Raw genomic sequence first — 27,563 nt, forward strand, 5'->3', positions numbered from 1 at the left:
GGAGGAGACTCTGATTGGTTCCTCTGGTTGGAACCTGGGCGCCAGGTTGGAACTCTGGTGGTTGGTAGGGCAACCTCCTTCAGTTGTTAGAAAACAGTGGAAGGAGGTGCTCCCTCTGCGCTGTCTACTCCGCGATCTCAGCTCTCAGGCTTGTTGTATCTAGACCCATTTTAAATCAAGCAGGTTCGCTTCAGACCAGTCATCTCAGGGGAGGCAGCGGAGGCAGAAAGTGAGCTGTTAGTGGGGTGCAGCCCCATCGCCAGGGGCTGGCCCTGCCAGGTGCCTGTGTTTGAAAGAGGTGAAGTGCTGAACTCTGCAGACTGGGAGGCAAGGGAAGGTCCAAGTTGCAGGAGAGGAGCCAAGGTGCCCCATGGGGAACACGCTGAGTTGTTTGTGCCCCAAAGTCAGCCACAGGCGAGGTCTGCGTAGGCTGTCTGAGGATCTGTCCTTCATCTCTGACATCAATGAGGCAATGGCAAGCAAAGGTGCGGGCTAAGACAGAAGGAACATGTCCAACACCAGTGCCAGACTCATTTGGGGCCCGAGCTGGCTGTGTGGGGTGGTGTCTGGCAGCTGTGATGACATCTATGAGGCAGTGTCAAGCGTAAGTGCAGACCAAGGCAGAGAGGAGCAGAGGCCAGGCAGAGGGATCTTGGTGCTCCCCAATGGCAGACCCAAGCAGAGCCAGCGCAAGGTGCACTGGGCAGAACCGATCTGCAGCAATAACATCAATGAGGGGGAGGTGGTGGAAGCGCCAGACCCTACTGCCTTGGAGCCTGCCCGGTGGGATTTGGGAGCCGGCAACGGCCATGACCTGCAGCACATCAGCGACCAGGTGATGCCCAAAGGTAAGGCGATGAATGATACTGTTTGCCCTTAGGCACGACTCTGGCTGACACTGATACCAGTTCTCACCCCTCCCCCCACCCCAGAGGCATCCACAACCTCGGGCTCCTCCCTCCTGCCCCTAGCCAGCTTTCCCAGGCCCATGCACCAGGTGGGAGGACTGGCCCTGCCTCGTGCCTGCCCCCACCCTTTATTCTTTTTCCCTGCTGCATCTGGAGGTTTCTTTCCTCCTCCCTACCCCAATGCCCAGTTCTGGCCCCTTTCTCAACCCCAGGCTGGCCGAAAGCTAAGTTTTCCCGATAGAAAATGTACGCTACAGATTTCATTGCTGTAGAGGAAGTGTCTTACAGCTCTTCTGTTTACTTTGGTTGGCCTCTTAATTTATTTAAACGTTAGAATAATTAAGCTTCATGATGAATGTGACTTTGTAGCTGAAAGGTATTGTTCTCTCAGAATATTCCAAAATGGTGAAAGAATGAACAAAGTATGTGAATGAATTGTGCCTTTATACACAAAGCATGCCAGTACTTGTGAAAGCTTTTCCTTGTTCGGTGGTGTAAAGTAAGCCTCTGAGTGCTTTCACACACCAGGTAGCAGATGGGTAGTGTTGGATGACGGCCCAAAATAGACTCTTCATATCATTTGTGGGGATTTATAACACATTTACAAGTATGTCTCATTTGACCCTGTCTCTACAAAAAAATGGTTAAAAATTAGCCAGATATGTGGCTTGCACCCACAGTCCCAGCTGCAAGAGAATCTCTTGAGCCCAGGAGTTTGCGCCTTCAGTGAGTTCTGCTGGTTCCATCTCACCATTGCACCACTCCAGCCTGGGCAACAGAGTGAGACTTTGATTGCTTAAAAAATTGTTTTTGCCCCAAACAGCTCTTTGTTTTAAGACATTTGAAATATTGAGCAGGTGTCTGACCACAGTAATTGATGGCAACATCTCTTACTGCTTGAGAGTTTCCCTGAAAGGTGCTGGTAAGAGCAGCCTAGAGGAAGGTGGTTATATTTGATAAGTAGAGGGAGGAGGGCATATATGTGATTCATCTAAAAATTGCATCTGTTTATTTAGGTGCAAGTTTGAAAAAGAAGTCCCAGCCCCAGCCTGGTTTTCTTCCACATGCATGGAGAGATTCTGTGATTTTTGCATTCTCCAGTAGAATTGGGACATTGGTGCCTTTATTTTCTTGACATTTATTACTAAAATCTTTTCTCAAGACTGTTAAAAGTGATTCAAATGGTTATGTAGCTTTAAAAAGAATCTTTTTTACTCACCTCACTTATGACATTGTTTCCTCTTCTTCCTCTACAGATACTGCTTCTTACCATCCAAGGGCAAGCACACTCTTCCTGAGAAAGTATCAAATGAGTGGTGAGACAATATTGTTTCTGCCTTCAAGGAAAACCTAAAACTTTTCTGTCTTGTGTATTACAGAAAGTATTTAGAGAAACTCAGATATTAGTTAAAAATGTTCAACTTCTCATAGATTTCCTTGTCTTATTTTCATATGTGATATAATTCCCTTTAGTTGTCACTGTGCATGGAAACATATAGACTTTGTGTTTACACATTTGGTGACATTTTTACCAACATGATTAATTGGCCACATGATTTAGTGTAGTAGTCACAGATTTATACCTTTTTCTTCATACGTCTTTGCCATTTTCCCCTTGCTCTAAAGAGTATGTTTTAATAATGACTGATAGGATTTAGGTCACAGCTTGGATTTCACTTGAGCAAATCAAAAGAATCCATTGTTCTAGATTGGATCTGTGATTTTGGCTCCTTGTTCACAGTGCTCTGACCACTGTCACATCCAAGTCGATGCTAGAACTTTTTCATTGGAATGTAATAGAAATGTAACATGCCCTGTGCTGTTTTCTGTATTAGCTTTAGTGTGTGAAACTAGTGTAAAGTTTCCATATCCTGCCTGTTTTAGGATGAGAATTTGAAGTGTAGGATTTTTCTATACTGTTGCTTATGTTACATAACATTCTGTTGTCTTAATTTATTTTCAAAAAAGCCATACACCATGTTTTTCAGTTAATTTTAACAACAAGAATACAAGAACTGGGGGTTCTAGAATAACATCTGAAGTAATGCAGCACCATAAAAAAGGGGTTGTTCACCTGCATTTTCATATTTGTGTGGACTTTGTCTGACTTGAGCTAGTAATTTCTGGTTAGGATTGTTCTATTTCTCAGTTTCTTCCAAGAGCCATGGGCTTCTCACACATAGTGAATGGAAATAGAAGAAAACCGATCCCCTGCCCCTGTCACTTCAGTGGTGAGAAATGTGTGTCAATGAGACCAGTTCAACTTCAAAGGAGGAGGCATTATAGGGAAGAAAGTGTGGCCCAAGACCCTCTTGGGAGCTTTTATTCTTTGGACCTTTGTTAGAACAAAATGATTGTGTGTGCTGAGGATACCCCGTGCAGTTAGGTTGGCACACTCATTTTGATATTTAAGTTTAAGATAGGCTACCTTTCAGTTGAGTAAAGACCCATTTATTTTTCAGTAATGTAGGAATAGATGACTGAGAAGTCATTTGGGATGCTTCCAGTTATTCTAATGCATCTCGAGAATCTAGTGCATCCCTGGCCAGAAACTGGTTCTTAGAGCTGTCAGCTATTAGATCCTGGTAATGAAAGTAAGCTATGTGTAAATGTAGAATCAGAAAACAAAACACTGCTGCATAGGGGTTCAGAAATACAATAGGTAAACGTTTTTATTAGCTAAATTTCTCATCTGTCCCACATTTTGGCATTTTTATGAAGGAATACTTGAGACAGGATAATTTATAAAGAAAAGAGGCTTTATTGGCTCACATTTCTACAGGCTGTACAGGAGGTGTGGTGCTAACATGGGCTTCTGGCAAGGGCCTCAAGAAGCTAATGATCGTGGTGGAAGGTGAAGAAGTCATCTTTCACATGGTGAGAGGAGGAGCAAGAGCGAGTGGGAGTTGCTGCAGGCTTTTAAATAAGCAGATCAGGCCAGGTGCAGTGGCTCACACTTGCAATCCCAGCACTTTGGGGTGTTGAGATGGGCAGATCACTTGAGCCTGGAGTTTGAGACCACCTTGGGCCAACATAGTGAGACCCTGTCTCTATGAAAAATTTAAAAATTAGCCAGATGTGGTGCATGCTTGCAGCCCCAGCTACTTTAGAGGGGAAGGTGGGAGGATCACTTGAGGCCAGGAGGTCAAGGCTGCGGTGAACCATAATCACACCACTGTACTCCAGCCTGAGCATCAGAGTGAGACCCCGTCTCAGAACAACAACAGTAACAACAAAACCCCAAGAAGATCATGCATGAACTCAGAGCAGGAACTCACTCATCACCAAGGGGATGGCACTAAGGCATTCATGAGGGATCTGCCTCCGTGATCCAAAGACTTCCCCACCTCCAACACTGGGGATTACATTTCAACATGAGATTTGGAGGGCACACACTTTGCCTAATTTGTTTTGCCTTTCCTTATGTACATGGAGATTCTTTCATTTGAACATAATAGAATATGTGTTAGGTCAAAAAGTAAAACTGTGTTTTTAAATTTTACATTATGAGATTCATCATGCCAGATTATTTAAATGTTAAATTTTGTTTAAATTAAAAATGTTTTAAAAATTGATTTTTAATATAGTGATAATCAGATTTATCTTGTTTTATATAGTGATGATCAGATGATTAGCATCTAATTTTATTCTGTGGTATTTTGTTATACCAGAATTGATTAGTTATATTTTTATTTTTAGTGCAAGGAAAGAGGAGAAGCTCTCGCCTATATTCTGTAAGTAAGCTTTTGAAAAGTTAAGAAATTAATTGTTTAAATTAAAAGTCTATCTGTCATAATTCCTTAGAAATGTAACAGGGACCCAGTGCTGTTAGCATGATCCTTTCTTGGTGAATTTTCTAACTCTTTTCTGTTTTCCTAAGTGTCAGATTTATGCCGGAAAGTCTTTAACTTACTGTGCCCATTTTTAAGGCTGTTTGACATTTAAGTTAAATTTAAATAATTTGGTTGTGATATAAAGATCTGCCTTAAATATTTAATCTTTTAAAATCAAATCAAATTGAAAATAGTCAAGTCCATTTTCTTCAACACTTTCTGCTGACTCCGTCATAGCAGCTGAAAGCGCAGCATCCTCACTCCACTGCACCCTTATTTCCCTCCCCGTTTCTTCCACCTGTAACACACTTTTAATTAAATCATGAATTGATATTTACATGATTATGACTATGCACATATTATTCACTGCTGATCATATAATGTTCTGAGTGTGCCTCCTCCTTATACATCCTTCATTCTTTCTCTTAAATATTTCTGAAACCTGAACACTTCTGCACTTCTCCCAGATAACCTCCCCTTTCCTAGCCCATGATGGCTCATAAAGCCAAATATGACCATTAGCCTCCGCTGGTCTCTTTGTTTTCACATCCTTCATGTGTGTGTGTGTGTGTGTGTGTGTGTGTGTGATTGATTTTCTGACTATATTCCTTTGGCTCTCTAACAACTATTCTTCCCCAAGAGTTGTAACATTTGTCACATGCCTATCAAAAATGTGTTTTATCTTCTAAAAAAATATACATTCCATGTTTTTTTCTTGAAGCAAGTTTCCTTGGCCTTTCATTATCATCCTCAGGATGAACTGTGATTTCCTGGGCTGCCCTGCACCTGTTGGCCTGGGAGCTCTCTCTGAAATCTGGGGCGACTAATGTTGGGTCCCTGAGTCCTAGACTGTGAATTGCGCTCTGCTTTGTGTTACTCCCCAGTAATGCTGGAGTGCAGTTTCTGAGGAAAGGCTCATGTACACACATGTTTAGAGATCTGGGCTTTCTTAAAATCCCTCATTTGATATAGAGTATAAAATTCTAGAGTGAAAACTAAATGTCATGGCTTGAAGACATTTTTCTATTGCATTTTTATTATACTGTTTTTGAAAGTATTGCCATTGTGTGATACGTCATATGTAATCAACGTTTCCATCTGTCAAGGTTTCGGACCTTCTCTATCCCTGAGATTCTGAAATTGTAACACAAAGCTTGGTAGGGACCTTTTATTTTATTGTGACCATTAAGTCTAAAATAAAATTTAGAGAATTTTTCTGTGTGCTCTGTTTTATTATTATTATTTTAGTCTAATGATTCAGATGTTGGACCTCTTAGACCAGTATTTCTGCATTGATCTGTAACTTCTTTACCTCCGATTTTCCAGTTTATCTTTTGTTCTGTTCTTAGAGATTCTTTGACTGTCCATGCTAACTTTTCTATTGAATTTTAAAAAATCTCCTTAAGGGTGATTTAAGATTCGTAAAAAAGTTTTGCTCCTGAATTTTTACTGGTCCCAGGAATTCCTTTTTCCTGTTGTTTTGATCTCCCATTGGAGGCTTTGCTCAAATGTGTGGTGGTCTTTGGCTTTCTCTCATTGAAAGAAGGACCTTGTTTTCACTGAGGGGTCTCACTGTAGGATTTTGGATGTCGAGGCAGCGTTTCCTTTGAGGGACATCAGTGTATATATGAGGGAATGAGGGTATTTTCTTTGCCATGGTTCAGTTTTCTTCCAAGAAGGGCCTCCCAATTTTCTGCCTGGGCAGTGTAAGCATGGCTGCTGGCTTTCCAGAAGTAGGGTTGGGAAGCAAGGTGGAGTTTCACTTTGTGTGTGCCATTTACTCCCATTTCCCAGGTTTCAGTCCTGGTAGGTCTGAGCTCAGAAACCTTCAGGTATAATATATCCAGAGAATACACATCCACATTCCTTATAAGATGGGAGGACAGGTGGACCTGAGGTTCTAACCACAGATTTACTACTGACCTTGTTGGCTCTGTTGTATGTTTCACCCTACCTTCCCTGGTACCATGTGCTCTGATTTTGGAGACTGTGTTGGGTCCTTCAAAATACACAGGATTGCTTGTTTCTGTTCAGGTCACTCCCTGTGGGCACCAGGGTTGTGCTTTCATGTCAGTTACCACTCCTCTATCTGCTTGTCACCCTGCAACATTGACTCAGAATCTGCTGTCAATCCTGTCTCCTGGTCCTGTGTATTGTGTTTATTTTATGACTAATTCTCATGAGATTCCAGAAGGAAGAGAAAATAAATTTGTGGTCAATCCATCATATTTTGTGGTCAATTCATCATATTTAACCCAAATTTAGAACCTATATGTAAGTGTAAATCTAAGTTTAAATTGAACATAATTATGACATTAATTCAGACAATTTTCTAGTTATACCTATAATAAGCATATTACACTTTTCCACTCAGGCCTTATGTAATAATTCTATTCAAACTCCATACCTGCCATGTGGTCCCATTGCTGTGCAACATAGATGGAGATGATTTTGTTAGCACACAAAGTATTGGAAACTTTCAAGTTAGCTAAAAGTCATTAATTATTTTAAAAACGTCTAAAACATGTCTTATAAAAAAGTGGGGAGAAAAAAGTGATCTTGAAGGCCGGGTGTGGTGGCTCATGCCTGTAATCCCACTTTGGGAGGCTGAGGCAGGTGGATCTCTTGAGGCCAGGAGTTCGAGACCAGCTTGGCCAACATGGTGAAACCTCGGCTCTACTAAAAATACAAAAACTAGCTAGGCATGGTGGCACACTCCTGTAGTCCCAGCTTCATGGGAGGCTGAGCCAGGAGACTTGCTTGAACTTGGAGGTGGAGGTCACAGTGAGTGAGAGGAAATTTTAAATAAAAAAAAATGGGGACAGATATCACCTAAAGCTATACCAACTAGTCTGTATTTTGGTGCATTTTTCCTGTTATTTTTATTCTCATATATGGAATTTTCCTCAGAGTTGACTTTTGTTATGTTAAAATATTACGCTGCATTATCCCTAATAGTAGTGACCTTAAGGGATACCTTCTTTCCCTTTGAATGAAAGTGTCTGAATGAGTCCATTTTTATTTTTTATGCCATATTTGTTTTTGAGACAATAAAAGTATATACGTTGACACACATACACTGTTAATGTAAACTGTAACAGAATAGCTTAAGAAACATTAAGAGTTTTTAGCTAGAGTTAAAACATTTCTATCTTAAAGGGTAATTTGGTCCTTCAAATAGTAATATTGTTCAAAAACATCTTGGATTTTGGTTAAGAAATAAGTGAATTTGCAGTAAAAACCATCTGAAGCAGCAAAATGCTGTTGGACTCTATGGATATTTCTGATTATTGGCTACTGGCAATGTTTAAATGCAGTGTAGTTTTATAAACAACCGCTAGATCTTCTCCCTACCCTGCCTTTTGTTTCATACTAGCTCATTAGTAGTAGATCCAAACCTGTTCTGTCTTTAATGTGTTTGTGAGGGACCCTGATGGAAGAGTGTGATAACATGATGCAAACAAGCATATTAAGAGGAGGAAGGAAGGCTCATCCGAGTTAGTTTTTTTTCCAGTTAACATAATGGGTATTTTGTGGTTTTAAATAATGCTGTTGATCTTTTCAACGATTTGGTGACTGGCATTTGGCTACTGGGATTATTTTTAAGGATGAGCACTTTCTCTCTCTCTCTCTTTCTTTTTTTAAAATTTGAGATGGAGTCCTGCTCTGTCACCCAGGCTGGAGTGCAGTGGCACAGTCTCAGCTCACTGCAACCTCTGCCTCCGGGATTCAAGCAATTCTCTGCCTTAGCCTCCTGAATAGCTGGGATTACAGCCACCCAACACCACGACTGGCTAATTTTTGTATTTTTAGTAGAGATGGGGTTTCATCATCTTGTCCAGGCTGGTCTTGAACTCCTGACCGTATGATCCACTCACCTCGGCCTCCCAAAGTGCTGGGATTACAGGAATAAACCACCTCACCTGGCAAGGAGGAACATTTACTTAACATAGTTGAGGCAGCTTCCGTATTGACTATTGCACTTTCAACAAATGAATAGATACTTTGAAAGTGTTTTAGAGATAGTTTATTTTCTACAGGGCTCACTGTCATATCTCTGATAGCACTGTGGATGAATTTTCACTGATTTGTATCTGCAGGAAGATTTACTTTCCAAATTGTAACTGATTTAAATATTTGTCAAGCTCTTATTGAACTCCTTAATTTCTCTCACATTCTGTGCTCAGCAGCTGCAGGTAGGAGAGAAGGGGTCCTCCGTCCCCTGGAGAGGCTCACTTTCTCATGAGGGGATGCTCTGCAGGCAGTTGTATCATGTAACACATGGTGAATTAGACTGTTGAGTCACAAAACCAGAAATGTTTTGTGGTGTGGCTGCAGGCAAAGGGATCCCAGAAGGTGGATGAGGTCAAGCTTGCTGGGACAAGGGGGAAAGGAATAAATATTCCAGACAGACAGCAGCACGAGTGAGGCAGGAATGTGCCATAATGTGCATCAAATAACTTAAAGAATGAAATCAATTAACTTTTGAAATGAATGCAGAGTATTCTCAGAAGTTCTCATTTGAGTAGTGTCATAGCAGTCTTATGGAAACATGAAGTGAAAGTTAAATTCCCAAAGTTGTTTTCATCGTCTGATTTTTGGATGTGAGAGAGTCCTAAAGCAGTACTTTTTCCATCCTCCCACAAGGAAACAGGCCCAGGGAGACCTATGGCCCCTCACTTGTTTGGTGACTGAGCAGCTCTGGCACACACAGCCTCTGACTCTAACACACTGGTTCCATCACACTCTCTCTTTAATGCACACGCTTAGGATTAGTAACTTAGTAAATGTAGTATTAGGTCTTCATTTACTGCATTCAAATGCTCTTGTGTCAATATTGTTTAATGTATGACAGTTTGTTGCAGTTAATGAATAACGGAAATAGAAAATCTCAGTGCTTTTTACTGCATAAGAAAAAAACCTGAAATCCCATTTTAAATGTTTCCCCTTATTTATAAAGGGAATTTATAATAGAGGCTTACCAGGTTTGATGATCGGTGTCATATCCAGGGCAGCATTTTGTAACCCATTTCTCAAACATCATCTGTGAAAGTTAAGAGCCTCCAATGAGTTTCCCATAGAGCTGCACATGAGACCACACTCAGGCAGGTCATGGGGTATAAAAAATACCTTAATGCTTTATTGTTCAACATTTTGACAAAGGGAAAAACCCACACTTTTGTAAGTTCAGCCTACTGTGATATTTTTCTCTATCTTCCTTCTTCTTCAGATACCTCCGTGGCATCTTGATAGAAAATACAGCTCGTGTTCCACCATATTGCTAGATAACAGCACAGTCAGTGAGCCTGATCTCAGCCACATATTAGAAAGGTGAGCACAACGAGGCTTCCAAGGGCTGAGTGACAGACCGCCATATGCTAAAAGCATCCCGGCCATCTGCTGTTATTTCAGCCATTTGATTGCCCCTTTCAGCAAGCAGTTGAAGAAGTTGTGGTCAATGATATATGGATTTTTCAGGACCTAAGTATGAATTTTCTGTTTCTTTTTTAATCTTAGACACTGCGTGGTAAAAGGGAAAGCCAGTTAGCAAATAAGCAATCCCAGAAATAGCATGGCTATTTATTTGATGCATTTATGTTATGACAGTATTGAACCTAATGGACAGGAGAGGTGCTTTTTATCGGATGTTTCTAGGAAAAATTATTAGTTCTTTATGGGCCATAGGCCTAAGACGATGGGCACTACTTTGGAAACTACTCTTGGAAGAAGGAACAGCTTGTCCTCCAGCAGCACCATAGTGTATCTGCATTTAAATTTTCCCATCGTGCACCAGCACTTCATAGGCCACAATCAGAGATGTCCTTTCAAAACACCCTTGAAAGATGGGTTCAAGTTGGTTTAAAAGGCCAGCTCCAATGGAGATGTCCAGGAAACATTATTAACATCTCCTTTCATTATGAGTGTTGATTTTCAGAAAACAGTTTGGCAGGTGGTACCTCAGAATGTTAATCTCCTTATCCCTAACTTGATTTCCTGGTCTATAAACATGACTAAGTTACAAGCTTAATTTTGTCTCTAATGTACTAGTTTTTAAGCTGATTTGTCAGTAACTTCTACTTTAATCAAAAATGGCAGTTTATACTCATAATAATGTGACTTTCCTCTCTCGTGTGTAACAATAATTGAGATCCAATTGTGTTTCAGCAAGAACTGGGCTCCACCTGCGTCTAAAGCCCTGCACTTTGACCTCTGTGGTGTCATCACTCAGTGTTTGTATTCAGTCCTAAGTAAAAAGCCACCCTTTTTCAGCTAGAGTCCCTGGCTGCTTCTGATTTCAAAAGATTCTAATGTTCAGTATGCAATTCAAAAGTAGTTTTTAAGCTTACCCTTGTTCAAACAAGTAAAAGTCCTTCTTTTTCTTCCAGCGTAGCCTAAATTTTACAAGGTTTTTAAAAAAATTGAAATATATATATTTTGTTTTTTGGAGAAGGGGCTTTGCTGTGTTGGCCAGGCTGGATTCAAACTCCTGGGCTCAAGCAATACACCCAAGTCGGCCTCCCAAAATGTGGTGATTACAGGCATAAGCTACCATGCCTGGGCTAGAAGTCTATTTTTGAAGCACAGTAGGTTTTAATGTACTCTCCAGTTTTAGAAGGGATTATTTGGTATATTTGCTTTTGATGAAATAAAGGTTTACTGAGCAAGTTAATATAGCAAATTGGCTTTTGGGAAAGATTTTGAAAAATGTATTTCATAGATAATAGAGCATTGTTCTCAATGGAAGAAGTGAGCCATGTTAGAATCACTTACACTGTTTCTTCAAAATATATTGTCTGCAAACACATGCATTTTCCCAGCTCCACCTTCCCTCCATTTCTGGGCACTCACAAGCCTTTTAGGAAAATGGGGAAGTATGTGAGACATCATTATATGGGTAAAAGCATCCCAGATGATTCTGATCTTAGCCCTATTCAGTCATTCCCAAACTTTGCTGCACATTGGAATCACCTGGAGAACTTTACCAACAACCCTGATGCCTAAAGCATTCCCAACGCCAATTAAATCAGAAAGTCTCCAGCTGACACTGAGGCCCTGTTTAAAGCTCTCCAGGTGATCCAGTGTGCAGCGAATGTGGAGGCTGCTGCTGCCTTTGTGTGAAAAAGTGATGGTTCTAATATAAAAATTACATGTTTTCCCTGTCATTTGCTCTTCTTTTTACCCATAAAGACTTTCATCTGTGCGAGTCATTTCTATCTATGTGTGCTTATGCTTCAATTTATACCATACCATAGTGTTTTGTGAACACCTGCAGTTCACAGTAGCACTGATCGGGGACCTTGGGCAAATCAGTTTTAAGCCTTGGTTCTCTTAATTGTAAAATGGGTGGTGCATGGAGTGTCACGTGAGGTTCCGTGGTCCCTTTCAGCATGTAACTTCCAATTCTGTGATCTTAAAATGTGGAGATGAAACTGTTGGAAGCACTATAGAAATATCTATCTTAGATGCTAATAATGTTGTAAGGCCTACTTTTTACAACTCCAATTTGCCTTCTCAATTATTCTGAGCCTCATTTTAAATGTTGAGGGTGAATGGAAGGCCAGAACTTATCAAAGAGAAGCCCCAGTTTCCTGACACACAACATCTGTGGATGACTGGAACACAGTAACATCCATCCGAAGAGTTGTATTTGTTCATTCATACTTTGTTTAAACTAATGAGGAAGTACCTGCCATTAATGTTGTGTGATGTGGTGTTACGCTCTGTGTTTAGTACTGCTTATTTTACGAGCGCTACAAGTGTCATCGATTTTTGGATGCATTATAATGTTTACTAATAAATTTTCTGCTAATCATGCATAGGTGATTTTAAATTACTTTATTTGGTATAAAGCACATTCATTCTCTGCTTTTAGGGAAACAATGACAAATGGGTGAGTAGGTGATGGTGAACTAAATCAGCCAACATGCGGGGCCAGCAACTTAAAAGGAAAACACTACTGTCTGGCCTAAATGTGAGCATATGTACACATAGATATAAGCAACTTGCACAGAATGAAAGGTTCTATGGGCAGAAGAGCAAATGACAGGGAAAATATGTCATTATTTACACATAATAACCATCTGCAGACACAAGTCTTCTAACAGCACATTGCCTAGCATTTTGGTTCTCCTATTTTTGCTGTAAAGCCAGAGGACTAAAACAAAAGGAAAGTGCTCATATGGTACTGTTTGGAAGAGAGGATTTCAGGGCCACTGAGAGGGTTCCCTCCCCCACTTTAGAAATATATCTTCAGGCCTAACAAATGATAACATCAGTTCTTACAATTTTTTTTTTTCCCTCCACAGTGTGACTTTGGCAATATATTACAACATAAAGCACAGGTGAGCTCTTTGAAACCTGTCTTGTTATTCCAGCTCATCACTTTGTGTCATACGAAACATGCTGTCAGGTCATAACTCTAGACATTATAAGCTGTAGAGTGCTTATTTTACAGGGTTACAGTGAATCATTTGTGGGTTATTTGGTCCATAAGACTCTTTTAAATTATTAAGGGTTCCAAAGTGTATTTCTTTATGTCTTTGTTTGCAATTTATTTGTAAAGAAGCAGTTAAAAGAGGCCCTAGCCTCACGCAAATATATAGTAGAAAAAAGGCATATTTTTGAAGCTTTCAGGTAACTGTGGGTATTCTTTAACCCCACCAAAACTCCAGAAGTGCTAACTGATTAAAATGGTTATAGCGGGATTGTACATATCAATGAATTCGTTCACTAATAGTCACTGATCTTTCTTGTACAATAAATGGATCTTTCCCCTTACTGGCTTTTACAATGTTATGTCTTGGCTACTTGGTTTATTTATAGTGTCAAAAACTCACTTTCATTAGTATCACCACCATTATAAAAATGTCTTCAGATATGGAGATGCTGTCAAGCTCACAGTAGTAGGTATGAGTTTTCAAAGTCCTGATTTTTACCTTGAAAGTTTTAGCTTTATTATAGACAAATACTTGTTATTTTCCCTGAAAAATTTTATGGATAATAGTCAGTTATACTTTCAGATAAAAATGGTGTTCTGTGAAAAATTGGCTTGCTCAGCTCACAATTAAATCACAACTGCTTTTCTTTAACATGACCATACTTCAGTATGCAGAAGCGCTTTATGTGAACTTTCTACTTAGAATACTAAAAAGAGAGGTCAAAGTTTAATAACAACATTAATTTTTACTATTTCATCAAGGACATTCTTCAGTGAAACAGGCTACTTTAATAAAAACTGCAAGGGGCAGTGAAGAGTGGAATGAATACTGGTATAATTTGGTACCACTGCCCTTATTCATACTGAGAAACCATCAGTTTTACCCACTTTTGCTTTTAAACAGTCATTACAAGTGTTGAACAGGGAGAAAGCAGTCAATGTCTTAATACTTTAAAAAAGTAATAAATTGTGTGTTTTATTTTCAATCAGCTTCTCAGGTTGAATTAGTATTCTTGTGAGAACAGTTTGGGCCATACATGGTGGTTGACACCTGTAATCCCAGCACTTTGGGAGGCCAAAATGGGAGAATTACTTTGAATCAGGTGTTTGAGACCAGCCTGGGCAATGTGGCAAGACCCCATCTATCAAAAAAAAAAAAAGATCAGCTGGGCATGGTGGTGTGGACATTTTGTCCCAGCCTCTTGGGAGGCTGAGGCAGGAGGATTGCTTGAGCCCATGGAGTCAAGCCTGCAGTGAGTCAGGTTTGTACCACTGTGCTCCATCCTGGGTGAAAGAGCAAAATCCTATAACAACAACAACAACAACAACAATCAGTTTTGACATCATGGGTCTCCTAGGGAACCTCAGGGGTCCACAAACCACGTTGGGAGAACCACTGGTTTCCTTAATGATCACATAATGTGTTAGTTTTTAAAGTTCATTAAAGACTGGCCTCTTTTAAAATAAAAAGGCAATTAAGTCTGTAACTCAAACTACTTCAGCAAACATAAAGTATAATAAAGATTTGGGAAATCTTAATTGATTCTAAAAAGTTCTAAAATTTTTATTGCCAACAACTACTGCTTTCTAAAATGTTCTTGTGTTCCGCCATGAGGTTAGAGGAGTAAAAATAGATACAGCTTATTCCCACTGCCTGTTAGCGGGGGTCAGTATTTAAAGGCAAGGCTGGCTCATCAATGTAGAAAAGACTTCCCAGTTCAGAATGTGATGTGCTGATGAAAAAGAGGTCAAGAAACCCTCTGAAGGCCAGGATCCAGGAGAAAAATTGGCAACAACCGTTTTGGTGAACAAATTTTACCAAAGCAAACAAGAAGTATCTCCCTCCACCCTCCATGCCCTACTCCCAGCAGATACTTTACTAAGATATTAACAGTTCCTGAATTAATTTCTTAAATTCACATTCTTCTTTTACAGATATGCAAATAGATCTCTGGCTATTTTTGATGAGCCAATACATCCACTTTCAGTAAGTGTCACTTTCTCTGAGGTTCTGTTTATGTCTTATAGAGTCGTGTTTATTTCTTGATGAAGTCAAAATCACCCACCATTAGGTCTTCGCTAAGTTGTGTCTAATCATCTTATGTAAGGAGTGTTGTAAATTGGACACACTGGAGTAAGAGCTGACTTATAGCTTTGTTTAATTTGTGCGCCAAGGGGAATAAACATACCATCCAAATAACAAAATGTGTCATTTTAAAAGATAATTTTTTATAGCAGCAAACAATATAAATATTTGTAAGTAGTCCTAACAAATATGCACAAACTCTGTGAATAGAATAAGAAAACAATTTAAATTTAAATTTGTTTAAATGCTATAAAAACTTAAAAACTTCCTTCTTCAGGTATGTGATAGCCACAGGGCCACCTTAGCACCTATGTTTACAGAAAACCAAAAATATTTTAAGATCCTACTGTTTATATTTTTAGAACTAAAAGACATTTTATCCCAGCAAAATTATTGTAAGGGACATGTGGGCACAAATTTGAACATTCCCATCTTAAGAGTACTTAAGAAGTTTTCTTGAATGAATATTTATATTGCCTTTTTTCTTCTTTCAGCAAGAAAAGATTCCAGGGAAATCCTTTGAGGATGATCCCACACACCACTGCATTTTCAGATATTTCTGTACTCTTTTTCTAGTCACAAAACTAACAGCTCCACGTGCAATCGTAGCATTGGTAAGCTATTTCTTATCTATAAAGCATCTTTAATAACTGGTCTCCTACACAGCGTATGGCCATGTTTCTAAATAAAAGTCAGTTCCTAAAGCTATCATCAGATCTTTTAAGAGAAGCCTATGCAAGCAAAGTAAATACACATATTAGAGTTTAATCATCGTTGTGTTTTAAAATGATGCCATTGCTTTTCTTATCAGAGAATAATTGCTACTAAAAGCAGCAGGAGAGACTTCTGGTTTCTCCCTCAACAGATTCCCATGTAGGTCTAAGCTGAGTTCCAGGCTGTATTTCCCCACAGTTCTGACCTGAAGCTGCTGCTCTGAAGGCTTTGTTGTTCCTGGTGACCTCTTGTGCCTGCTCAGGAAATTGCCCAGGAATGTGGAACCAGTAAGACTTGGACATGGGCTTTGCTAGTTAGCCTGACAAGCCATAGCTGTGTCCTTACCTCTACATGGGTCTCACAGAATTCCTGTGGTGAGACTCATTCTGAATATAAAGTCCTGTTCAGATGGTTGGGATTGTTTGGCCCCTCCTCACACTAACCTGTAGAGGAATGTCAACCACACGGCCTGGGGAGAAAGGATACTTAGAGCAGTACCCTCTCCTTTAGCATCCGGCTAGAACTTAGGGGTGAAGACTTCTGCTGGACACCTGCATAGAAACCTCTCTGTGAGCACTGGATCAGATGCAGGCCATTTCATGGAGCTGCAGCCATTGGGAATGCTCAGCACATGCTGGAGGGAAGCAGGAGTGGTACTTCCAGATGGAGAGAGAGAGAGCTGATGCAGGAGGGAAAGCTGGATTGGAAGAAGGGGGAGTTCACTGTATACAGGCTAAATTTGGTGTGCCTGTGAGATAGCAGAATGACGTGTGCAGTCATTATTTGAATCTACGGAACTGGAGCATGAATCTGAGCAGTGTAGTCATCATTTGGATCTATGGGACTGGAGCATGAATCTGAGCTAGAGGTAAGGAATGAAGAATAAGAGTAGCAACTCAAGGCGAGGCATGATGGCTCATGCCTGTAATCCCAGCTCTTTGGGAGACCAAGTCAGGTGGATCACCTGAGGTCGGGAGTTAGAGATCAGCCTGGCCAACATGGTGAAACCCTGTCTCTTCTAAAAAATACAAAAAATTACCTGGGCATGGTGGTGGACACCTGTAATCCCAGCTACTTGGGAGGCTGAGGCAGGAGAATCTTTGGAACCTGGGAGGCAGAGGTTGCAGTGAGCCAAGATTGCACCACTGCCCTCCAGCCTGCACAACAACAGCAAAACTCTGGAAAAAAAAGAAAAAAGAAAAAAAGAGTAGCTGCTCAAACGCAGAGAAGGTGTTTAGAATGAAAGTGGGCAAGCCGGACATGGTGGGACACACCTATAGTCGGAGCTACTCAGGAAAATGAAAAAAAGAGAAGATGGACAAAAGATGGCTCTGTAAAGACTACCAGCATGTGAGGGACAACCCCCCAGTAAAGTGCCAGAGTCGGAGGAGGAAGAGCAGAAAAAAATAAGAACAAAGTGTTCACAATAGGAAAGGCTGTGGTCACAGTGCTACATGCTGCCAAGAAGGTGCCCATTCCATAAACACCCCTGGGATGCCAACCCTGTGCCACTCTTCTAAGTGCTGGGGCAGAGAAGAGGACGGGTCGAGCACAGTCCTTGTCTTTATGAGACATTTGTTTTAATGAGGAAAGCATTTCTTTTTTTAGGTAATGGCAAATAGCAAAATGATAAAGCAGGATACAGAGAGAGTGACGGGAGGGGCTCGCTGTTTCTGATAGAATGATCAGGAAGAGCCTCTCTAGAGAGGTCACATCTGAGCAGTGACCTGACTATAAAGCGAGAATGATAAGGAGTGCTGGCATTACAGGCTGTGGGATGAGTGCCAACACTGAGACAGGAACACATTTCATGTGTGTTCAAGGAACAGACAGCAGAGAGCCCGCCTGTGAGAGAAATGAAGGAAAGAATGGAAAAGATGAGGTTGCACAGGCAGTGCCATAGCTCACAGAGCCCTTTGGCTTGCAGACCAGGGGACGAAGTTAAGGTTTTATTCCAGTTTGAAGCGGGGACTAATGGTAGATCTTGAGCAGGGGAGTGCAGTGTTCTTAATTTAGAGGTTATCCCAACTGTTTTGGGGAGAGTAGACCATAGTCGGGAGGAGGGTTGGGGCAGAGAAGAGGACTAAGAAGCAACTAGGCTGTTATAGGTGAGCCATGACACATGGTGGCCCAGAATCTGAAGCAGGCAGCCTACCAGTGAAGGTAGCCATAGAGGGATTGCACACGGATTGGAGGAGGGTAACTCACATGTAAGTATTAATCCCCAGGAACTAGACCAATGGCAATTTCCTGGACAAGATTAGGGCCAGGTTGGGGAGTGGAGCCTTGGGGTGAAGGGCTCTGGTTTGTGGGTGTGAAGGCTCCAGGGACCTTGGCAAGAGGAGTCTCAGGTGAGTGATGGGGGTGGGGGGTGGATAAGGAGAGATGGGAGGTGAGGAGCCGAAACCAGGGCATGACACTGTGAGCAAATGAGAGGATGTCCTGGAGGAGCTGTGGGGAGCAGGATGGGAACAGGCAACACATTTGTATTTGGGAAAATCTCTGGCAGAGAGGGAGAAGGTCTTCAAGAAGAGGTGATTTGGGGAACAGTGTTCTGCAAAAGTGGGATAGGATCCATCATGCTGATAGAAGAGTCAATGTTAAAAGAGGAACTATCTCACTGGCCCAGGAGGGCAAGTGGTAGTGATGAGTGTCAGCAGGTCACTGGCTTACAAGTAAAGATGACAGGAAGTTGAGGGCTCGCCAGTGCTGTTTCAGTGCTCTCTTATGAGTCCTGTGGAGTTGAACCCTGGGAGGGAGGGTTCTTCCTTGGATACCCGACAGTGCAGAGTTTTGGAGAAAGGGAGCAGCATCTCTTATAAGAACATGTTATGTTCAAGGGCCATGTGATTTGGAAAACACAGTTGACTTTGGAGAACATTGCCAGATCTGAGCCGCCAATCTGATAATGTTCAGACAATAAATGAACTCTCTTAAAATGAACTGTTTTCTTTTCACCTTGATACAAAGACTTCAAGTAGCATAGAGTCATACTCTTCTACAGAGCACCCTCTGAGGTAGCAACACCTCACAGCTTATCTCTGTAACCTCCACTCAGCTGGTCCCTCACCCAGTTCTTTATAGGATAGAGATTGGATAAATAGAGAATACTTTCTGAAATACTTTCTGAGATTATCTCACAAACTGCTTGACAGATTTAGAGTTACCCCAAGGATACAGAGGCTGGCAGCTCTCTCTGCCTTCAAACCCTCAGAATTGACTGAATGCAGATACTGTAGGACAAGAAATAAGTTTTCATGAAGTGATTGTGGAGACATGGAAAATAGGGGCTGTGAGAAGGACCCTCCATTCATTCACATGCATTCCTCATCAAGGCACTGAATACAGGGACTGTTTCTCAGCAACAGAGATCTGCCTTTGTCATGCGTCTGCCCGGCAGGCACTGGGAGGCACTAAACCTGTGTCCCAAGAGTGGGTTAGTTGTTGTGAAAAGGAGAAGACAGCAGGGTTCTCAGTATGACTTGGGTGCTACACATTCGAGCATGGCACACCTGTAAAATTCCTATCTACCTGCCAACCAGGTGTGACGCTGCATGCAGATGGCACAGTAGTGTTTCCTGAACAACCTGAATCTGCCTGAGGCCTGTGTTTGTGCTGCCTTTCATGAGTGTGAAGGTGCCGAAGGTGCCTTTCTTCATGCTCACATCCCTGTGAATGAAATTGGCATGGAAATTTCTGTGGGCAGAGTATGCTGCAAAGGTATCTGACGATGACTGTGACATGGCCTCTCACTTTGAGCAAAGTCTCTGCAGAATGTAAGAATAAAAGGCACTTACTTTCTGGCCAAAACCAGAAGTCTTTCTTAAATGTTATCACCACACTGAAACGGAACTGAAATCAAAGACAAGTGCTCTATTTTGCAGGTGTACATTGAACGCCTTTTAACTAATGCTGACATCGATCTTTGTCCTGCGAATTGGAAACAAATTGTCCACGGAGCCGGGCATCTGGCCTCCAAGGTTTGGAGAGATCGTGGTCTGTGGAGTGTGGATGACAGCCAGAATCCCAAGGATGTTGCAGTTGAGACCATGTGAGTTTCTAAGGTTTTGGCAAACTTTGTCATCATTTTCCATGCCTCATTTGCTCTCCAAGTTATCACTGCAAGAAATATCTTTATAGGTTTCATTGTGCAGATAAAGGAAACAGGCATAAGACCACAGACTTCAATCTATCCAGCCTTAGTATAACAGTTTGTATTTTCCAGCATTAATGGGTAAGTCTTGATGTGTTATTGTTGTAACAACTGGCTGATAAACTGGAAAATGTTTTTCTGATTTTTTTTTGGCAAACCTCTTACAAGTGTGCTGTCAGAATGACACAGTACAGTAAATATCTTTATAGCTTTTTAGAAGCCGCCTGCCAGTTTCAGTCCCCTTTTAAGGGGCAAACATCTAGTCTTCGAAATAATTGGCCACTATTAAGGTCTTAAGGTCTCTGGACTATGCAGAAGTTACAGCTTTAACCTAAGTCACCCATTGTGTATTTGCTTTTGCTGGTCCCTGTCTCCCCCTTTAATCTGAAGATCTGTTTTTATAGGAACCTTGAGGTATGATGTTCTGTGCCCTGGCTCCTCCCTATTGGGAACATTGCATGTGTTTGGAAATCGGTTAGAAGCTTCTGCGTTCACCTCCCACAGTGTGAGAAGCATTTCTGGGGCATCACCCCATGCCCACCACACTCACAGGCTCCCTGGGTACTCAGACATTCACAGAAGCAGGCTGGGGGCCAGTAGTTGTTTATGAGAGTGGGGGGAGCCTTGCAGGGTCATGGGGTTCCTCCCGGATGCACCAACATGATACTGAAACACAGCTTCCCCAGGGTTCCCCTCCAGTTTGGCCTTGTGACTGCTGTGAAGTGAAGGGACCTGAAGCAGGCAGGCAGGGTGAGCAGGGGGGCATTTCCAGCAGAGCCGCCCTGGGTGCCCGCTGGACAGTGAGGACAGCTGTGTCAGCTGCATCTGGTGCAAGACGAGGGAGCAGCTCTTGTTTACATTGAGCAGCAGCAGAAAAGATGATGCCAGGCAGTGGCACAAGTTAGTTTTGTGATCTTTGCCCATGACTCCAGATAGGACTGTTATTCAGAATCACCTCAGTGTTTGTCTACAAATGAAGATATAGTGTATATTGTAGATATGCTGCAATGTGTACTATCTACATTCAAAAATAACTACTTGGCGCCTGAGCTCAGTGGCTTATGCCTGTAATCCCAGCCCTTCAGGAGGCCGAGGTGTGTGGATCGCTTGAGCACAGGAGTTCAGACCTGCTGGGTAACACAGTGAACCCTGTCCATACAAAAATTTTTTAAAAAAATTAGTCAAGTGTGTTGGCAGGGGCCTGTAGTAGTCCCAGCTACTTGGGAGTCTGACGTGGGAGAATTGCCTGGGCCTGGTAAGATTAGGCTGTAGTGAGCTGTGATCACGTGACTGCACTCCAGTCCTGGGTGTGCAGTCCAGAAACAAATAAAAAAAACCATTTTTTTGCCACCACTTTGCTAAGAGTATAAAGCAAGTGATCATGCAATATTTGTGGTAGCCATTTTAGCAAAGAGTGTGACAGCAAATGAATTTGAAACAAATGGAAGTATTTTGAAAGTTGCAAATGCTAAAGTGACTTTAATCACAGTCATCCATTTGCAAACTGGTCCCTCAAAGGAAGCAAGATTTGTGACTGCCTGATTTCTCCTTGCCTGCTGCCTAGCCAGAGCTGATTTATCAATACAGAATAATTGCAATAGAAAAAGAGTTGAATTCATGCAGAGACAGCTGTACGGGAGACCAGAGTTTTACTATTACTCAAATTAGTGTCTCTGAAAACTCTGGGATGGTTTTTTTTTTTTTTTTTTTTTTTGAGACGGAGTTTCGCTCTTGTTACCCAGGCTGGAGTGCAATGGCGCCATCTCGGCTCACCGCAACCTCCGCCTCCTGGGTTCAGGCAATTCTCCTGCCTCGGCCTCCTGAGTAGCTGGGATTATAGGCACGCGCCACCATGCCCAGCTAATTTTTTTGTATTTTTAGTAGAGACGGGGTTTCACCATGTTGACCGGGATGGTCTCGATCTCTTGAGCTCGTGATCCACCCGCCTCGGCCTCCTAAAGTGCTGGGATTACAGGCTTGAGCCACCGCGCCCGGCCTGGGATGGTTTTTTAAAAGAATAATTTGGTGGGTATGAGGTCAGAAAGTGGGGAGTACTGATTGGTCAGGTCAGCGATGAAATCATAGGGAGTTGAAGCTGTCCTCCCGCATTGAGTTGGCTCCTGGGTGGGGGCCACAAAACCAGAAGAGCCACGTTTATTTGTTAGGGTGGTGCCACCTGATCCCAGTACAAGGTCTGCAAAATATCTCAAGGACTGATTTTAGGTTTTACAATAGTGATGTCATTCCCAGGAGCAATATGGGGAGGTTCAGATTCTTGCAGCCTTCAGCCTCATGACTCCTAAGCCACAATTTCTAATCTTGTGGCTAATTTATTAGTTCTGGAAAGGTCATCTATCCAGTCCCCAGGTGGGAAAGGGGTTTGTTTTGGGAAAGGGTCGTTACCATCTTTGTTTCAAAGTTAAACTACAAACTAAGTTCCTTCCAAAGTTAGTTTGGCCTCCGCATAGGAATGGACAAGGACAGCTTGGAGGTTAGAAGTGAGATGAAGTCAGATCAACCCACTTTCACTGTCATAATTTTCTCAGTTACAATTTTTGCAAAGGTGGTTTCAAATTTGTAATCATGAACACTTAGTTCTGCCATTTTGGCAGCTGAATTGTTCTCAAAACCTGCAGCTAAGCTGGCTGGGGCTCTGATTTCTAGTTTCAAGATCAGAGAGCATGTGGGGATATGTGCAGCTTTCCACAGAAGTGAGCTCCAGGAGCAGTGGAGGCAGAGGCCAGCCCCAAGAAGACCGGCTCCAAACACAGCTGTTTGTGTGTGAACGGAAAAACACCAGGAGCTATGCTCTGAACAGGATGCTTCTGTGTATGATCTTGGGAAGCTGAAAGGCATTACGTCCAAGCATTTAATAGACATGTGTCTCACCCCCCTTCTGTTGACTGTTTGCAGTGATCCCATTTTGAGTGTCAGTTTAACAGATAAAAACTGCTATCCATCCGATTTTTCTTAAAACTTTCCAACATCTCTGTGTGTCCCTAGAATATATTTTCTTTCTAGTAAAACTGAGTAGCCACTATTCAGAAATGCTGTGTCATAAAGGGTATGCTATTCAATCATCTAGCCTTTTCAAAAACCAGAAATCCTAGAAGATGCATAGTCTGTACACAGAATTCTTCTCTTCAGTGATTAAACCTCTATTAATAGATATGTTAATTTCATAAAGTGCCATTAATTCCTGTAGTAAGTCAGGTCCTGATTAGCTGTCTATTCAAATATTGTTTGATTTACATTTCTATAGACTTATGGATATGTGAACAGGAAATTAATTTTGGAAGTAGGTTCAGTTGGGTTTTCAGTTCAGCAAATGAGATCCCCACATCTTGGCTCGTAGTCTAACTGTCCTCCACTTTCAAGCATTTGCTTACTTAGCCAGTGGGTAAAATGTTAAAATTTTCAAACCAAGAAACCAAATGTATTGTTCAGATATTGATCATTTTTAAGCAATTAACTTATTACAGGGGTTACTCTGAAAGCAGCCAGAATGACTCTAACTGTGTACCTATTAATTTAGCCTTGGTGAGGGCAGCTGGATGACCGTGAGGCAGAGGACGGCTCCCAGTCCTTTCCTCTCCCATTGCATCCAACAGCCCCATATTCTGTTCTGCCCAGGGGTGACAGATACTGAGTTCTTCAGGGTTGCATTCCCAACCCAAGAGCAACACTGCATGTGTTAAGGCCAGGGCCCTACTATAAATCACATTATAAAATGAGTTTAGTCTAGCCAAAATGTCTCTCCTTCACTTTTCTGCCTTTCAAATTGTAAATGTTATTCTTCCCCAGTCTCTTCATAATATTAAGGTGAGCAGAAACTTGCATTATGCCTCCTTGACCTAGCCTTGTGTGCTGGAGCAGAGGGAGGGGGATTCTTTTTGCCATGGGATGTATCTTGCTTATGTATTTATTTGGGATGAATCCTCCTTAGAGCTTTTTCCTCCTCCGAGGTAATAGGGTGGGTCTCCATGGGTCCATTTGTTGCCATGGTGATGTGCCCCATCTTCCTGTTGGTGCTTCTCTACTTCAGTAAGTCCCTTCTTGTTATCATCCTGGTAAACACGCCTGGAGCTTCTTCAGAGCTACTAAATGGTACCCATCATTCCTGTCATCTGATCGTGATTGCGGGGTTTGTGAGTGCATGTGGAGTCTGAGTTGTGCAGCTGCCCTAAGGGAACTGTGAAAAATAAGCCCCAGGTCAGTAGCAGGAGTGCAGAAGAGGCCTCATCCAAAATTTGGGGTGCTGGGATGATGAAGAGACCCCAAGCAGCTGTGCCTTGTTTGGACATTAGTGTAAGGACCCGACCAGTCAGCCTTTATTTGTTTCAAAACAGAATTTGGAGCATCTTAGTAGCTCAGAATGATATTTTTAAAGATAACCCACTGGACTAAAATTGACCTGTGTTGGCTTTATTGTGTTTCTCCTCCCCCAGGAGTAAGATGGAGAAGAGTTTTTTGGAGCTACTCGAGTTTAATATTCATGTGTCTGCCAGTGTTTATGCAAAATACTACTTTGACCTGTGTGCCTTGGCATACGACCATGAACTGGATTTTCAATTTAGTTTTCTTCACAAAGATAAAGCAGAGAAATTGAAGGTAAGGCTGTGAAGTCACTTAGTGCAGTTTCCCATTGGCCACAAAAGCCAACATCTGTGACAAAATCATATTAAGTAGTGATTAGGTAAATGAAAGCCTTAAAATTAACAGACTAAAGTGCTTATTTCTTTGGCATCGTATTTCTTGTCTTTTATGTTTTATACAAGAATCCTTATTATTATTATTATTTTATGAGAAGGAGTTTCGCTCTTGTTGCCCAGGCTGGAGTGCAATGGTGCGATCTCAGCTCATTGCAACCTCCGCATCCTGGGCCCAAGCGATTCCCCTACCTTTGCCTCCCAAGTAGCTGGGATTATGTGCATGCACCACCATGCCCAGATATTTTGTATCCTTATTAGAGACAGGATTTCTCCATGTTGGTCAGGCTGGTCTCGAACTCCTGACCTCAGGTGATCTGCCCGCCTTGGCCTCTCAAAGTGCAGGGATGAGCCACTGCACCCAGCCAAGGATCTGTATTTTAAAAAATTGTTGATATTCTCACTGCTTTGACCATAATTCAGAATCTTTTTAATTAAATTTAATCTGTTCTTTTGGGTTTTGTTTTTAATCTCTACTTGTTCACATAACATTCATTAATAAATGCAGATGTATTCCTAATTATATCTAAATAGACAATGCACTTCCCGCTCTTGACTGTCTTTTACTTAAGCAATTTGCAATTTTGTGTCCTTGTCTATTCTATATATCTCGGTGCAGTCCCAGGAGTTTATCAGACAAAGCAGTAGTGGCTGAGAGACTTGTGCTTAGACTGTATTTCAAGTACTAGGTGTAGGAAGGACATGGGTTTTTAGTGAAAATGGCTTCATGGGACAATGTAAGATTTATGGTTTATGACTGTTGGTGAGTATACAGGAAAATTCCAACTGAAATAGACACATTTAAAATTGGTACTGTCTCTGGTGTTTTGGTGGTACTTTGGAACAATACATTTATTTACCACAATGTGCAAGTAAAGTAGCTTCAATTAGTAGACTTCTTGGGTGTTCCAAAACAGCCCAGCACGTGCCTGTCTCATTAAAATCTGCTTGGAGTGTGTAGTAACTACTAAGGATTGGGTAGAATTTGAACCGCTGAATAAGCTGATTGTTTGGCACAAGTGTATGTTGACTATGTTAGAAGGAACAAGTGCACAGGTAACAGATAATATTGTCACAAGCTTGTCACAATACTCTTAGGAGCACTATTTTATTTTTTATGTGACAGTATCATCAAGCAATGAGCCCAATTTTAAAATTATAAAGTAAGTTCCTCTTGGCTCTGGCAGTCTTTTCATAGCTTTTAAAGGAGACGTCCTTAGTGAATGGGCAGGGAGTTGCATCCTCAGAACCTGGCCGAGTGTAAACCTCAGCCAAAGCAGCTGCAAGGGAACCCTCTAAAGGAATCTGTATGTGTGGCTTCTCATCAGTGATGCCTTTTAAAAAATGCTGGAGCCTTTTAAAAAATTGTGCCTGTTTTCTCTTTGATTGACTTTCCTAGGCTATGTCACGGCCATGTGAATACAAAGACCTGCATCAAGATGCCGCCGCTATGACAAGGGCCGTCAGCATGGATTTCATCGGCATTAGGCATACTAATGCCATCTTATATTAAAGAGAGAAATTAGCATTATAAGGTCCTGGACTTGTCAACTATAGGGACTACAAAATATCACTTCTCCTGCTGAAAAAGACCAGAAAAATTAGGATTTTCTTTTTTTATCTTTTTTAAAAAAAATTTTATTGTTGTTGTTGATTAGGATTTTTGTAGAGTGGAGACTTCTTCAAATAACCACACTGTGAAGCTGGGTGATGGTGGCATGAACAGTGGGTGCCAGGTGCTACCTGCCCTTCTTGTTCCACTGAGTCCAGATGGCATTCCTAGGGCACCACCTTCTTGAACAACTCTTGGGGAGGAAGAGTGTCACATGGACACAGCACATCCCAGTTCAGAGTCCACAGTCACCCACAGTCCCAAGCAGGTGACAGTCTGAGCTGAGCTGGAATTCAAACAACTTTGGAATTTGGTTTGGATCTCTGTCCACGGAGGCACTGAATGTACGATGGCCCAAAACAAGTGTGGAAAGAGAGAATGGCATGCGGACAAGGCTGTCATTACTTCAAGTACCTTGGGGGCTCAGGCCTGTTCATCTAGTCTTTGGAGGGAATCTGTGCACGTGAAATGAGGCACCCACATCATGGTTATAAAGGGAGAGATGAAATCAGTTTATCTTCCCCCAGGCCTATAATGGTCATGTCAAAACACAGAGTCTTGCTGTGTTGCCAGGCTGGAGCACAGTGGCAGGATCTCAGCTCTCTGCAACCTCTGCCTCCAGGGTTCAAGTGACTCTCCTGCCTCAGCCTCCCAAGTAGCTGGGACTACAGGCATGAACCACCAACCCAGCTAATTTATATATTCTTAGTAGAGACAGGGTTTCATCACGGTGGCCAGGACAGTCTTGATCTCTTGACCTCATTCTGCCTGCCTCAGCCTCCCAAAGTGCTGGGATTACAGGTGAGAGCCATCATGCCTGGCCTCTTGCATTTACATTCACAATAAAGCGGTTTGGAATATCCCACTGTTGATTTGTGATTTCCTCCTCCAAACATAGTCTGTGGCCCTGTATACATAATTGAATATTTTTGTGTATTGATATTTTGTGTCTGAAGACGAAATATTAGATGAAACATGTTAAAACATTTCATGCAAAGCCTTCAGTGGTTGTAGAGTCTACTCTTTGGTGAATACACGAATTCATCTATTTTAAATATTAAAACTTTTATTAGATGTGATAATGATATTTTCTCTTTTATCTTCATTTGTT

At 41.7% G+C, this 27,563-nt stretch overlaps 1 protein-coding gene across 1 annotated transcript; it reads left to right on the top strand.

Annotated features, from left to right (window-relative positions):
* Nucleotides 1–81: 81 nt before the first annotated feature.
* Nucleotides 82–27,315, top strand: LOC103789454 (cyclin-Y-like protein 1B). The gene is made up of 10 exons (XM_035281970.3): nucleotides 82–848; nucleotides 2,165–2,224; nucleotides 4,608–4,642; nucleotides 9,972–10,072; nucleotides 13,048–13,083; nucleotides 15,114–15,165; nucleotides 15,759–15,878; nucleotides 19,863–20,029; nucleotides 24,580–24,742; nucleotides 26,240–27,315. The coding sequence occupies exons 1-10, from the start codon at nucleotides 509–511 to the stop codon at nucleotides 26,351–26,353; spliced, it is 1,188 nt and encodes a 395-aa protein (XP_035137861.1). The 5' UTR covers nucleotides 82–508; the 3' UTR covers nucleotides 26,354–27,315.
* Nucleotides 27,316–27,563: the final 248 nt, after the last annotated feature.

Source organism: Callithrix jacchus, chromosome 20 (genome assembly GCF_049354715.1).
Source record: "Callithrix jacchus isolate 240 chromosome 20, calJac240_pri, whole genome shotgun sequence".
In the NCBI taxonomy this organism is placed as follows: domain Eukaryota; kingdom Metazoa; phylum Chordata; class Mammalia; order Primates; family Cebidae; genus Callithrix; species Callithrix jacchus.

Excerpts from the sequence above, each read along its gene's own strand:
- LOC103789454 (XM_035281970.3), top strand. The coding sequence starts at position 509 with ATGTCCAACACCAGTGCCAGACTCATTTGGGGCCCGAGCTGGCTGTGT. Across the intron at positions 10,073-13,047 it reads CTCAGCCACATATTAGAAAG|TGTGACTTTGGCAATATATT; the intron begins GTGAGCACAACG and ends TTCCCTCCACAG. Across the intron at positions 24,743-26,239 it reads ATAAAGCAGAGAAATTGAAG|GCTATGTCACGGCCATGTGA; the intron begins GTAAGGCTGTGA and ends TGACTTTCCTAG.